The sequence below is a fragment of the Bos grunniens genome, chromosome 15 (assembly GCF_055505025.1).
Source record: "Bos grunniens cultivar Pamir isolate PY7600 chromosome 15, Bosgru_T2T1.0, whole genome shotgun sequence".
Taxonomy (NCBI): Eukaryota; Metazoa; Chordata; class Mammalia; order Artiodactyla; family Bovidae; genus Bos; species Bos grunniens.
Genome location: NC_141179.1, coordinates 45,253,594 through 45,268,037, shown reverse-complemented (window position 1 = coordinate 45,268,037; position 14,444 = coordinate 45,253,594). Strand labels below are relative to the sequence as shown.

The window sequence follows — 14,444 nt, the reverse complement described above, 5'->3', positions numbered from 1 at the left end:
GAGAAGAGCAGCAGTATTGCTCACTGGAACAACAAAATTGATGAGAGTTTTTATTTAGATGGCATTCATTGAAATAACGTGGCTCAGACAGTAAAAAGTCTGCAAGGCAGGAGACTTGGGTTCGATCCCTGGGTGGAGAAGATCCCCCAGAGAAGGAAATGGCTACCCAATCTAGTATTCTTGCCTGGAGAATTCCATGGACAGAGGACCCTGGTGGGCTATAACTGAGCAACTAACATTTTCACACTTTCATTGAAATAGCACTATTACATATGTAAATATGATAATATAAATGAATATAATATAATGTAGATGACATCAGAATAGTGTTAAGGAGAAAGATCTAAACTCTGGGCTCAGATTACTTGTTTCAAATCCCATCTCAGCCACTCACTTGCTTTGTAACCTTGGCCAAGTTACTTAACTCTAAATACTCATGTTTCTCATCTATGTAATGAAGATAGTAGAACTGTTAGATATTAAGTGAGATAATATCTGTAAAAGGCTTAGAATAGTGTCTAACACGTGGCATGTGCTTAGTCACTCAGTCGTGTCTGACTCTTTGCAACCCTGTGGACTGTAGCCCACCAGGCTCCTCAGTCCGTGGGGATTCTCCAGGCAAGAATACTGGAGTGGGTTGCCGTGCTCTCCTCCAGGGGATCTTCCCAACCCAGGGATCAAACACAGGTCTCCTGCATTGCAGGAGGATCCTTTACCATCTTAGTCACCAGGGAAGCCCAAGAATACTAGAGTGGGTAGCCTCTCCTTCTCCAGGGGATCTTCCCAACCCAGGAATCAAAACAGGGTCTCCTGCATTGCAGGTGGATTCTTTACCAGCTGAGCTACCAGGGAAGCCCAACATATGGCAAGTACTCATAAATATCAGATACCATTAATATCATGAAAACAGTAACACAAGAAACTTTTAATTAGTTTTAGCCTCTCAACAACCCACTGAGAAGCACTGGTATAATCCCCACTTGACAGATGAGGAAATAGAAGCATAGGAAGGTTAAGTAATTTGCCTAAGATCATATGATTAGTAAGGGGATGAGTTTGGACTCCAACCCTGAGTAGTATGGTTCCAGAATTTTCACTCTTAGTCACAAAATTATAATTAATTTACTACTGCTACTACTACCTACTACCTGCTACTCTTATTTTTGGTTATCATTGTTATTCAGTCCTACTAACAGCTGACTCTGAAACCATGGCTGACATCATATTACGTTCATAAACAAATATATTTTCAAGCTCATTAGAGCAATGACTTACTTTAGATGTGAAAGTTATTTTCCTAAAACCAGATTTGGGTTTGGATTAGTCAACTCAGAGTAAATGGTTTTAATGACTCCTTGGGGAGCAGAGCAGCCTTCCCTCATAGACAATTTTAGAGACCATGGCGAGTCTGAAGATTAGTCCAGGGATTCACATCTATATCTGGAACTGAAGCTGAGTTGCAAAATTGAAGACTAGCCCCAGAAGACTCATAGGTGAGACACAATCTCTGCCTCCCCAGTAAACACATCTGCAAGTCATGCCTCATCCCCAGATAATGGAGGCATGTCATTACTCTTACCCCCAGAGTACAGGGGATGTCATTAATTCTTAAATATATATATGTATATGTATGTATGTATTCAAACAGAAATATAAATACTAGAGAAATACCCCTTCTTCCCCTTTGGGGACTGAAACTACCTAACTTTTTGAAATTTAACAAAACTGGCATTTTAAATAAAATTTCTAAAATCTCTACTAATCACTTTGCCGATGACTGGTGAGTACTGTCTGAATCTGTAGCTTGCCCCACCACTGAGAAGGCTACTGGTCAGGTTTCATTCGAGGGTCAACAGGCTTCAAAACAATCTCCTAGATGAGTCATATTCTGAGCTAAAGTGTGTTATAGAGTATGTTGACAAAGTAAGTTTGAAGCTTTACAAATTAAGTACTTGGGGGAGAACCATCCAAACAAATAATAATGCAATAATAAGTGCAAAAGCAACATGAAGTATGTGCAAAGAAATGAATTAAAAAGTTTCAAGTTGGACATAAGTACCTGAACAGAAGCAAAAAAGACCTTTTTATTCAGATATATGCATTTGTGAATAAGTTAAAATAAATCAGAAAATAGAAGGGAGAAAGTTATAGAATCTACTATGTAACAATAGCTTTGAAACATGAATAAATTAATTAATGCTATAGTTATAGGTATTCCGTTGGTCAATAAAGTACATTTTTCATACAAAGTCTTATTGAAATGAGCAAGACAAAAAGGATGTGAGGGTTCAGTCTAGCAATAGATGTTTTAAAATCTCTTTGAATGTCTTTGTGGGAGGAGGACACACCTAGAGTATCAGTCAAATATCAACATCTTATTACCTTATCATTCATTCATTCATCTTTATTCCTTTTATCATTATGCTTTAAATTGTATGACGTCAACAGTACCCCATGCCTGTTATATTTTAATATCTTAATTATATCAAACCATAATGTATACCAGAATTCCTTCCACTGAACACTTTCATAAGCCACCCTTTTATCAGGACATTTTTATTCTTCAAAAATCAATTGCTAAAATTAGGCTCAAATGTAAGGTATGGTATTATCAGAATGTATGCCTACAGCATAATTCAAGGGAGGGGGTGAGAGAAAGAGGACTTGATAATGTTTGTGGTGAGATTACAAGGAGGAAATATAGCATTATGTTGATTGCACACACTAACAATGTGAGAGCTGTGTTTGCAGAACTAACACCAAAAATGTGCTGAAAGCAATCTGTTTACATCTAATCTCAGTCTCTCTGATTACTCATTATTTTCCTCAATTTCTGCTATTTTCTTATTTTCCCCCCCAGATGAAAAAAAAATTCATAAACAAACAAAATAACTGGAGAAATTCTGTGCACTAGACTGAAGCACCTCCTCTCTGAGTTCTAGAAAATCAAGAACATCAAAGGTCCCTCTTGTGTTTTTCTTAGCATTGAATGACATCATTCTTGCCTGGAAACAGGAGACAATCCTGATTACTCCAATTAGACTGGAATTTATCTTGCCCCTTGCACATTTTAGTCTATGCCCCTTGCACATTCCTTGCACAGGCTGTCATTCTCTCAGGGCACTGCACAGTCTCATCTTGCAGAGAATAACTATTATCATGATGGATTCCTTTATACAGATTCATTTCTTACGTGTTCCACTCAACAGGGTTCATTGTCTCCTAACCAGAGTATCATATGGCCAATCCATGTCCATCAATTGCCTTGTGAGCTATGTGATCATGGTGTCTAAAGAAGTCCGGAATAATCTTCTGGCCTGGGCTTACCTGAGTTCAAGGACATACACAATAGTAGCCTCTCTGCTACTCTTTGCTGACTAGACCATCATCCATTTCTTTTCTTACACAACCCTGACTCAAGCTGTTAGCTGTTAGAGATTTTGCTCAAAGGAGAACAGTTGTTGTTTTTTTTTAATTTGCTGTTGTTGTTTAGTCACTAGGTTGTATCCAACTCTTTCGTGACCCCATGGATTATAACCCACCAGGCTCCTTTGCCCATGGGATTTCCCAGGCAAGGATGCTGGAGGGGTTGCCATTTCCTTTTCTAGGGGATCATCTTGACCCAGGGATCGAATCCACATCTCCTGCAATGACAGGTGAATTCTTTACCACTGATTTTTAAAATTATATTTATGTAAATATCACTGATACTATTGGGATTGTCTTCATCTCCCAGATATTTAAGGTTTTAGTCCCAAGGATTCTACCCTCTGAAGGTTTTTTTTTTTTTTTTAAGCTACATCTTCTACCTCTCATTCCTATCCAATTTTCTCTCTAATATTCCAAAACAAACTGGTTCAAGTCTTATCTCTACTTGGAGCAGATAACCAAGGCCATAGGCATGTTTTCCAATTGAGGTGCTAGAGAAAACTCTTGTGAGTCCCTTGGACAGCAAGGAGATCAAACCAGTCCATCCTAAATGAAATCAGCCCTGACTGATTTCACTGGAAGGACTGATACTGAAGCTGAAGCTCCAATACTTTGGCCACCTGAAGTGAGGAGCCACTTCATTGGAAGAGACGCTGATGCTGGGAAAGATCAAAGGCAGGAGGAGAATGAGATGACAGAGGATGAGATGGTTGGATGGCATCACCAACTCAATGGACATGAGTTTGAGCAAACTCTGGAAAATAGTGGACGGGGAAGCCTGGTGTGCTGCAGTCCATGGGGTTGCTAAGAGTTGGACACGACTGAGCTACTGAACAACAACAATAACAATACATATGCTGAACCCTCCCTAACACACCTCAAGGCAATCCAAGGAAAGGAATTTCCCAGAAACAGCACCAAAGGAAAAGACTGCTGTGTGTGCATCAAAGGAAAGCAGGACTTGCTATTAACAATTAAGCTGAACTGGGGTCCAATCTGCTTGGTATCACCTGGCCTTGGACACTGAGATAACATGTTTGAATACAAAAATAATTATCAAATTCAGAAAACCAAGATGTTTTACATAACACAAGAGTAATAGTCCATATGAGACAATAAGCTTATTGGTTCTTTATCTACTGGTTTCTCAAATTAAAAATTTCTTCATGCCATTCCTTTTTTCTCTCTTACACTCTGTGGGGCCCATGAGTGATAAATACAAAAGGTATTCATTTCTCAAACCACAAAATACACCTTGTTAATTTTGATCATCTGTAGTAAGTGCCAAAACATTTGAGTTACTTTCATCCATGAGCTTTTCTATCTAAAGGAAAATACATATCAAGTAAATTGTAATTTCCAAGTTCTGCTTAAATCATGTTCTTGGAAAATCATTTTTTGTTATAGTACATTATTGAGCAAATCATGGATCAGTATGTTGATATCATATCAGTCATTCGTCTCAGTCTCAGACAAATACAAAGCAATCAAACATTTGAATTGCAATATCTCCAGTGTAATCACAGCCCAGAGCATCTCTTTTCTCAGTCATAAAAAGAAGAGACTTTCCTCAATCTAGATAGATAAACTATTTTATGGGAAGTCATAGATCACAAATGCACAGATAGTAAATACAGGAGGGCAAATGCCTTTCTTTTTTCTGAAGGTTGAATTTGTTCACTCAAATGCTAACACCAGCCTTTCTTCTAGGCCCGTTTAAATTTTGGTCATACTGGGAGAAAATTAAAAGTGGACATTTTTAGTTTCTTCACTTATTCCACACTGTATTAATATGGGAACATTTCATCAAGGGAAATATAAATGTGTAATAAAACCTCAAACCAAATGCAAGCAGAACATCAGCTCCTCTAGGCAGACATGGTAATTCGGAGCACCCACTAACTCACAGTTCAGCAAAAGAATCATCAGGTTCATATGGGTTCCTGACTGGTTGAACAAAGTATCAGTGGTTTTGACACTGACACTTTAAAAGTTAACTCACCAAGATTCTTTCACACCTACAGAAGGCTCCTTCTCAAAGTGTGTCCCAAGCTGAAAGCATGAAAAAACATGTGCCCTTTCCTTTAACACAAGTCCTTCCTAAAAACTGGAATTAAACTCATGACCCAGCGAATCCTTAAAGAGACTCTTCTCTTCTTTAGAACCTCACTGGTGACCATCTGATGCTCCCAGACTTAGAACTTCTGTTTCCCAGTTTTGCTGAGCAATACAGCAGAGTGTAAATTCTGACTCAAAAGGACCACAGTCAGTTCTCCTCAGCTCTGTAAGACCTACAGAATCAGTCTCTCCTGATCTTTTCCCTGATAGGCATTCTACCAGGTGACGTGCACAGTGTCATCTGCTTTATGCAAGGATAGAATTTAGGAGGTCTGGTTGACTTTCCCCTCAGATATTCCATCCCTACAATTGGCTAATTATGAAAAGAAAATTCCATCAGAAAATCAATTCTCAGAAAATTCCATTGATTATCATCTGAACTGGGACTAGACAGGAAATGTGATCAATGGCAGTAGTTTAGCTGACCCTCTGCTTCTGTCCCTTACTCCAGCTCTCTAAGTCACTATTCAAGGTAGATGTGCATAGATGTCCCATTGCTTATTGTCAGGGTAAGCTGGTTGTGATCAAATATGGCATTTGATCATGGACTTCTTCAATTAGCAAATCAAACTTACATACTGTAGATAGTCTAGAAATTCTCGCCTTTAAACCAGAATGAAAAGTTATAGATTTACCTGCTGCCAGGACAAAACTGACCAGGAGAGGCTACTAGCACCATGCCACCGGGTCTGACATGAACACACTTCTGTACCCGCTTCCTCCTCTTTGAGGTGAGTCAATGGACTTGGAAAATGCTGAGGGATGGAAAACATAGGTTCTAATTGGAGAATGCTCTCACCTTAGCCCTGCCTTGCTTCGAATACTGAGGTTGGGGGCAATGTTCTTTGCAGCAGTATTTCAAGGGCTGTATTAAATCACTGCAATTAATGACCTAGAGTATCAGGTTCTAATGTCTTTTTCCCTCGTGGCCATGAGGAAAGACCAGATACAGTAAAACACTGACCTGGCTATTGTCCCAATTTTGCTCCAGAGCAGAATGGGGAAGGGAGGAAAAAGGGGAAGGAAGCCTATGGGGCCATTAAACATTTAGTCACTGACCTGATTTTGAATGGGCTTCCCTGGTGGTTCAGACGGTAAAGAATCTGCCTGCAACATAAGAGACCTGGGTTTGATCACTGGGTCACGAATGTCTTCTGTAGATGGAAATGGCTACTTACTCCAGTTCTTGGCTGGAGAATTCCATGGATAGCAGAGCTGGCGGGCTACAGTCCATGGGCTGCAAAGAGTCAGACATGACTGAGCAACTGACAATTTCACTTCACTTTCATTGGTTTTGAATATGATTTCATTCCTTAATTTGATTCAACACAAAATATGTAACAAGAAAAATGAAAACTGCTTTTCTCTTCACTACAAAAGGGGAAAAATAAATATGCTAGCTAAAACCATCTTTTCTTTGCTAGCAAAGAAAATGTCCTATATGTGATTCCTAGTCACACTATCTTTGCATAACCTTACTTAGTCCCCTATAAAACCCTCACTAGGCTCCCACCCCAGCCACAGCTTCAAAGCCATCCATCCATTGAAGATGTCCTTCCAAGAGCAGGAAGGTTATCTCCAAGTATCACACAAAAAGTTCTGGACTTGGAAGTCATCTTGAGAACGTACACCAAAGCATCATAGCCTGAGTCATCTTTAGTTACCAGGATGACTCAGGATTTTAATTCCCAAAGGTAGTTTAAATCAAATGTAAAATATATCCCAGAAACTCTGTATAAACAATTCCCTTGGTACCCAGGAAGTGGTGAAATAACAGGCGATAACATACTCGTTACACTTTAACTTTATAAATACTCACAGTTTGTGGATGTGGAACACAGAAACCAAGCCTTCCAGTCAGACATGAAGAAGCTCATTCCTCCGATTGGAAATGCTCTAAGTGGACCTTTCCAGGGCATTAGGAATCCCGACTGATTGTCTGAGAGGTACCTGTAAGTAGTCTTCACTCCCAAGGCTGTTGTAATACAAACTATAAGGTAGCCAAGATAAGAGTGTCAGTTCTGGGACTGGACAGGATGGGGCTTTGGACAGGGGTGTTTTGCTTCTGTTAGAGAAGCAAATGGGGAAGGGCTGGTTGACTCTGGCTGGGAAAAGCTGGAGGTTTTATTGGTGTATTAATCTATGAGGAAACCTTAGCAGGGACCTGAGAAACTCATGAAGGCTATGAAATCGCCTGCAAAATTTTATGTGAGTGAAACTTTCCTAGGAAGAGATACTTAGCTTTCATCAGATTCTCAAAGTAGTTCATGTGCCCCCTCTTCCCAGGGGTTAAGAATATTTCTTAATTGTTTTAATTGTTCAAACAAAGAAAGGAAAAGCACAATGCTCTGAATCATTAAATTTCAATGTATCAGTTAAACACAACAATTAATGTTAAAAGTGTCTGAGCAAACTAAGAAGAAGTATTACTGAACTCATCATACCATACCTAAAATTTTCTCATAGGAGTCTAAATTTAAAAAAATAATAAGAAGAAAAACAAGATTAAAAAACATATAAATATTGAGGAATCATAAGTGGGGAGGCAGTGTAGTTTAGGCTGAGGGCTCTGGAATCAGCCTCAGTTCAGTTCAGTCGCTCAGTAGTGTCTGACTCTTTGTGACCCCATGGACTGCAGCACACCAGGCTTCCCTATCCATCACCAACTCCCGGATCTTACTCAAACTCATGTCCATCCAGTCAGTGATGCCATCCAACCATCTCATCCTCTGTTGTCCCCCTCTCCTCCCATCTTCAATCTTTCCCAGCATCAGGGTCTTTTCAAATGAGTCAATTCTTCACATCAGGTGGCCAGAGTATTGGAGTTTCAGCTTTAGCATCAGTCTTTCCGATAAATATTCAGAACCGATTTCTTTTAGGATTGACTGGTTGGATCTCCTTGCTGTCCAAGGGACTCTCAAGAGTCTTCTCCAACACCACAGTTCAAAAGCATCAGTTCTTCCTTCCCCATCTATTTGCCATGAAGTGATGGGACCAGATGCCATGATCTGAGTTTTCTGAATGTTGAGCTTTAAGCCAACTTTTTCACTCTCCTCTTTCACTTTCATCAAGAGGCTCTTTAGTTCTTCTTCGCTTTCTGCCGTAAGTGTGGTGTCATCTGCATATCTGATGTTATTGATATTTCTCCCAGCCATCTTGATTCCAGCCTAATTTGAACCAGTCTAACTGGTTTCAAATTCTGGCTCATCTACTTTATAAGTTTGGAAAAACTGATGAACATTTCTGTGTATCAATTTCCTCATGAAGAAAACAGAAGAAATGACAATTACTGATTAAACAGAATAATACATGTAAATAAATCAGTCTCAGCACATTACAAATATTCAAATAATCATCAGTTACTATTAGCCAGTTTGAGAGTAATCAAACCACAATACTCAGTATTTTATTTTTTAAAGTGATCATAAACTTTCTCTTTGGTGGAAAATGACAAGTCAAACATTTATTATTAGATACTTGTTTCTGGAATTTATCATCAGGTGTAGCTCTATATTCTAAGAAGTAATAGACTAAGCATTAATGTTATCTATAAGCCTCAATCTTAATTGCCCTTGAAGAAAATCAGAGAGTGTACTGGTTTGAAAACTGTTAAGAAAGACTATCCAATTAGAAATTTTTTGGAATGCAGACAAGCATCTCCATAGGATAAATAATGATTCAATATTGAGCTAATGGAAAAGAAAACTTTAAAAATCTAGAAATTAGAATAGAATGCACTAACCATGTCTTTGAATCTTCAGAGGCAAATATGCAATCATTTCTATAACAGCTAACATGTTATCTAAACCTTCTATCACACAAGAGCTGTTGAATAAACCTGGAGTCTGCCCACTGGCTTTTTGGTCTCCTCCAGGGTTATTTAACCCTTCCATTATTCAGTTTGAAGTGAGAACCATCACAGTAATTGAAATGAGGTGGGAGGACTTAACCAATTCTAGAAATGAATTCAAAAGAATGTTTTCCTGCCTTTAGATGGCACAGAATCCAGAATAACAACAATTTTACTAAGATTGTTTATATGCAGTGCCTAAAGATCTCAGGGGTTTTTGTTTGTTTTAAGACTGTTATTGAGAGAGAGAAAACCACAACAAAACAGATTACCTCTGCCATAAGCCAGGTGTGTCAGAAATTACCATATTTAAAAGATTCCATACCATTTTCTGACATTTTCTGACATAAGATCTGAAGATCTTAAGACACCTAAGATTGCTGCTCCTCTCCTAACCCTTAAAGATATACTTTCCAAAGGTGTGTCCTTGAACCCTTGCTGTTACTTCTTTCTCTTTCCCCGAATGATCTCATTGGTCCCTACAGCTTTTAGCATCCTCTGTCCACTTATGACTCCCAAATCAGTATCATGAGCTCTGACAGTGCGATAGATGCCCCCATCCCCTCAAACTGAATTCAACATCCTTCCCTCCAACTCCACTCCTAGCTCATTCTATTTCTGTTAAAAGTACCAACCCTCAGTAACATTGTTATGTAAATACAGAGAGAAATTTTGCTTCTCCTTTTCCCTCAATTATGTTTCAACTTTTGAATTCTATGATATTAATTTTGATGTGTATGTATTTAAGTTGTATTATATCTTCTTGGAAAGAGACAAGGTAAAATTAAATGATCAGTTCTTAGGTTATTATTATCCTGGTCTTTCAGACTTAAAAAGAATTTCAGTCAAGCACCGGTTGCTGGCCATTTTTCTCATCATTCAATCACAGACCTTAGATTCAAATAAAAGGGACCCTGCCTTGGCTCCATTCTTTAGGGCAACTCTACGCCTCTTCCTACTCCACCATATCCCACTGGACAAGGCCACAGGGATGTGTCCACCCAGAGTCCATCCTATCCACTCCTTCAAGACCATCCAAGTAACAAGACCTTCAAATTCCTGGCCCAAACAGCCTCTAGCTTACTCCCAGAATCCATAGGAGTTTCTTTCCCAGATCACCTAGTAAGGGTGAACCTCACTACAGATGCTCACATGCGTGGTCCTCAAGGGGAGCCAAGGGATGGCTGTTTGCAGGGTGTGAACACAGGTGTTCATGCAGGCTGGCGTGTCTAGGCTTGCACAGCCACATGTGTGGCTGGACACAGGTTTTCCTTGTGCCACCTCATTCCAGCTTAGAGAGGCAAGCATCCCAAGAATTCTGCCTTCCAGGTTATTATAAAAGTGTATTTGTTAAGAGTGAAAGATAAGGTGTATTTTATTAATTTGTTGACTTTATTTTCTGACTTTTAATATTTAAGCACATGATACGTGGGCCTCCATTTGGTTTTCTTGCCTTGGGTCCTGCCAGTGTCAAAGGTGGGCCTACTCCTAGAAAGCCTATTAACCACACTAGTTATCTGTAGTTCTTTAATGCCTTGTCTTTCTCAAACACCAGTTATGTTATACTGGATGTCATCTCTGTCTATGTATTCCTGAAGCATTCTTTAAAAAGTTTAAAGGTAAAAACTGCCACTACTATCACTACTTTTTTTTTTACATTGTTCTGGAAGTACTAGCCAATACAAGAGAGAGAAGAATGAGATAGTACACAGAAATGAGGGAGGAATTTCATATCTTTTTCATATTATGTGAGTTTGTATTGGTAAAGAAAACAAGAGAATTGACTAAAAAACTATTTTTAAATGATGAGGAACAATACTAAGAAAGACAGTTATAAAATTAATTTACAGAAATCAATAGCTTTCCTATATATAAATAATAGTTATATAAACCACAAAGTTAAAAAAAATAAGATTTCACTTACAATAGCTACAAAAGGATAAAATACATGTGAATAGATTTTAAAGAAATATGCAGGATGTTTATCTGTAAGGTGTAAAGAAAACTTTAAAATTCCATTTAGGAAAGTCCTAAATAAATAAAATACACAACTTAATTATAGAAAAGAAGATTTCAGTTGTAAAGACAGCAATTCCCTCCAAGTCAACATACTCATTCAATGCAATAGCATTCTAAGTACAAATAATTTTTTTTTTAATTTGAGGGGGACTTGATAAAATAACGGCAAAGTTCCTCATACACACACACACACACAAAATACATGTGAGAATAGCCAGAAAATTTGCTACCAGGTATTAAAATCAAGATTTTAAATATTGTGTTTAAGGGTTTAGTCCTGGATCTAGAAAAGACTACAAATAAAAAGAAGCAAAAATTAACCCAAGTACTTATGAATGCTTTACTTTGTGAAAAGGCTAAAGTTTTAAATCAACAGAATCAGTTGGCAAATGATTTCTCACCAAAAAAAATGGCATCAGAACACCCAGCTAGCTTTTCAGAGAAATAAAAAGAGTTGATTACCTAATTCCTTATATCAAAATTAAACTCCAGAAATTCAAACACTGTAATATAAAAAGGAAATCTAATAAAGCTCTAGAATAGAATGAGATTATTATTTTAATAATTTTAAATTTAGGAAGGCTTAGCCAATCCTATCACAGAGACCAGAATTTAAAAGCAAAAGATAAATTTGACATCAAGCCACTTAAGATTTACTATACACAGCACAAAGAAAAATTACCATACCAATAATGAAGGACTGGGACAAGCCAAAAAAGAACTTGTAATACATATATCAAATGGCTGATCTCCTTAATAAAGAAAGAGACCTGTAAATAAAATGCTTAGAATGCTAACAACTTAATAAAAAGTTAGCAAAGGAATTGAACTTACCAAGCATAGAAAAAAATACATGCAAATAATTGGTTGAAAGATGCTAGAAAAGATAAAAATCAAGAGACACAAGTTACCAATATTTACCATCACAGCGGCCAAGGTTTAAAATTTCATAGCATCAGGTTTGTGGGAAAACCAATATTCTTGTACAAAATTGTTGGGAGTGTAACTTGGTGCCACTTACAGGTCAATTTGTAAATCTCCATCAAAAGAGAAAATGAATGAGTTCAGACATTTCTGCGTCTGTTTTAGCAGAATAAAGCTAAATGATGGCTCTTAATCACTGGGATTGTGAACCCAAATTTTGGTCATCTTGTACTGGAACAAAGAGGTAAGAAGCTTTTGTTTGTAAATATCTAATCATTTTGAAGCCATATTTTCTTTTTTTCAGCAAGAGAAAGAACAAGATGGCAAGAGGCAACCATACCACAGTGACAGAATTTGTCCTCATGGGATTCACAGACTGTCCTGAGCTTCAGCTTCCTCTCTTTGTGGTGTTCCTGGTCATTTATCTCATCACCATGGTGGGAAACCTTGGCATGATCCTGCTCATCAGGATGGATTCCAGGCTCCACACCCCCATGTACTATTTCCTCAGCCACCTGGCTTTCATTGATCTTTGTTACTCCTCTTCCGTTGGCCCCAAGATGCTGCAAAATTTATTGATAAAGAAAAAAACCATCTCCTTTTCAGGCTGTTTTGCCCAGCTCTACTTCTCCAGTGCTTTTGCCACCACCGAATGCTTCCTCTTGGCTACAATGGCCTATGACCGCTACATGGCCATCTGCAATCCCTTGATTTACACAGCCATTATGACTCAGAGGGTCTGCAAGGAGTTGGCGATCGGGGTCTATACCTATGGTTTCCTAAACTCTGTGATACAGACAGTTCTGACTTTCCAGTTGTCTTTCTGTGACTCCAACATCATCCACCATTTCTATTGTGCTGACCCCCCTCTCCTTGCCCTCTCCTGCTCTGACACCCACAGCAAAGAAAAGCAGCTCTTGATCTTCTCTGCAGTGAATCTCACTGGATCCCTCCTGACTGTCCTCATCTCCTACATTTGCATCCTCTTTTCCATCATAAAAATCCAGTCTTCTGAAGGCAAGTGCAAAGCATTTTCTACCTGTGCCTCCCACCTCACTGTGGTCATCATTTTCTATGGCACACTATTTTTCATGTACCTAAGGCAACCTAAAGCAGGGAATTCATGGAAGTACAACAAAATGGTCTCTGTGTTTTATAGTCTTATAATTCCCATGCTCAATCCCCTGATCTATAGCTTGAGGAACACAGAAGTAAAGAACACCCTGAAGAAGATGCTGGAGGGCAAGGAGTCATAGTGAGTTTTCAGTGGGTAGCTTTGGGAAATCATGATGTACTGACATGGTATAACCAATCTGTTTGAAATTTCACAAGCCTATTATCCACCATCCAACCAGAATAAACAATCAATATAATTTGGATTCTTTAAAGATGAAAAGTACTAGGCCACTTGCTTCAGACAGTAATATTTAATCCAAGTAATTATCATAGACTAATCAGAATTGATTTACAAGCTAGACTGTTAATAACTTCATATGTTGAAAATGATATTAGTAATATAGAAACTGTCAATTAGGTGGTAATATGGGAAATTCATTTTTTGAGCTCCAAAATCACGGCAGATGGTGACTGCAGCCATGAAATTAAAAGATGCTTGTTCCTTGGAAGAAAAGCTATGACCAACCTAGACAGCATATTAAAAAGCAGAGACATTACTTTGCCAACAAAGTCCATCTAGTCAAAGCTATGGTTTTTCCAGTAGTCATGTATGGATGTGAGAGTTGGACTATAAAGAAAGCTGAGCACCAAAGAATTGATGCTTTTGAACTGTGGTGTTGGAGAAGACTCTTGAGAGTCCATTGGACTGCAAGGAGATCCAACCAGTCAATCCTAAAGGAAATCAGTCCTGAATATTTATTGGAAGGACTGATGCTGAAGCTGAAACTCTAATACTCTGGCCACCTGATGTGAAGAACTGACTCATTTAAAAAGACCTGATGCTAAGAAAGATTGAAGGTGGGAGGTGAAGGAGACAACAGAGGATGAGATGGTTGGATGGCATCACTGACTCAATGGACATGACTTTGAGTAAGCTCTGGGAGTTGGTGATGAACAGGAAAGCCTGGCCTGCTGCAGTCCACGGAAT

The 14,444-nt window shown here is 38.5% G+C and overlaps 1 protein-coding gene across 1 annotated transcript; it reads left to right on the top strand.

The window, feature by feature from the left end:
* The first annotated feature begins 12,649 nt into the window (after positions 1 to 12,649).
* On the top strand, positions 12,650 to 13,596 carry LOC147357802 (olfactory receptor 5M5-like). The gene has a single exon (XM_086338375.1). It carries the CDS (start codon positions 12,661 to 12,663, stop codon positions 13,594 to 13,596), a length of 936 nt encoding a protein of 311 aa, XP_086194501.1. The 5' UTR covers positions 12,650 to 12,660.
* Positions 13,597 to 14,444: the final 848 nt, after the last annotated feature.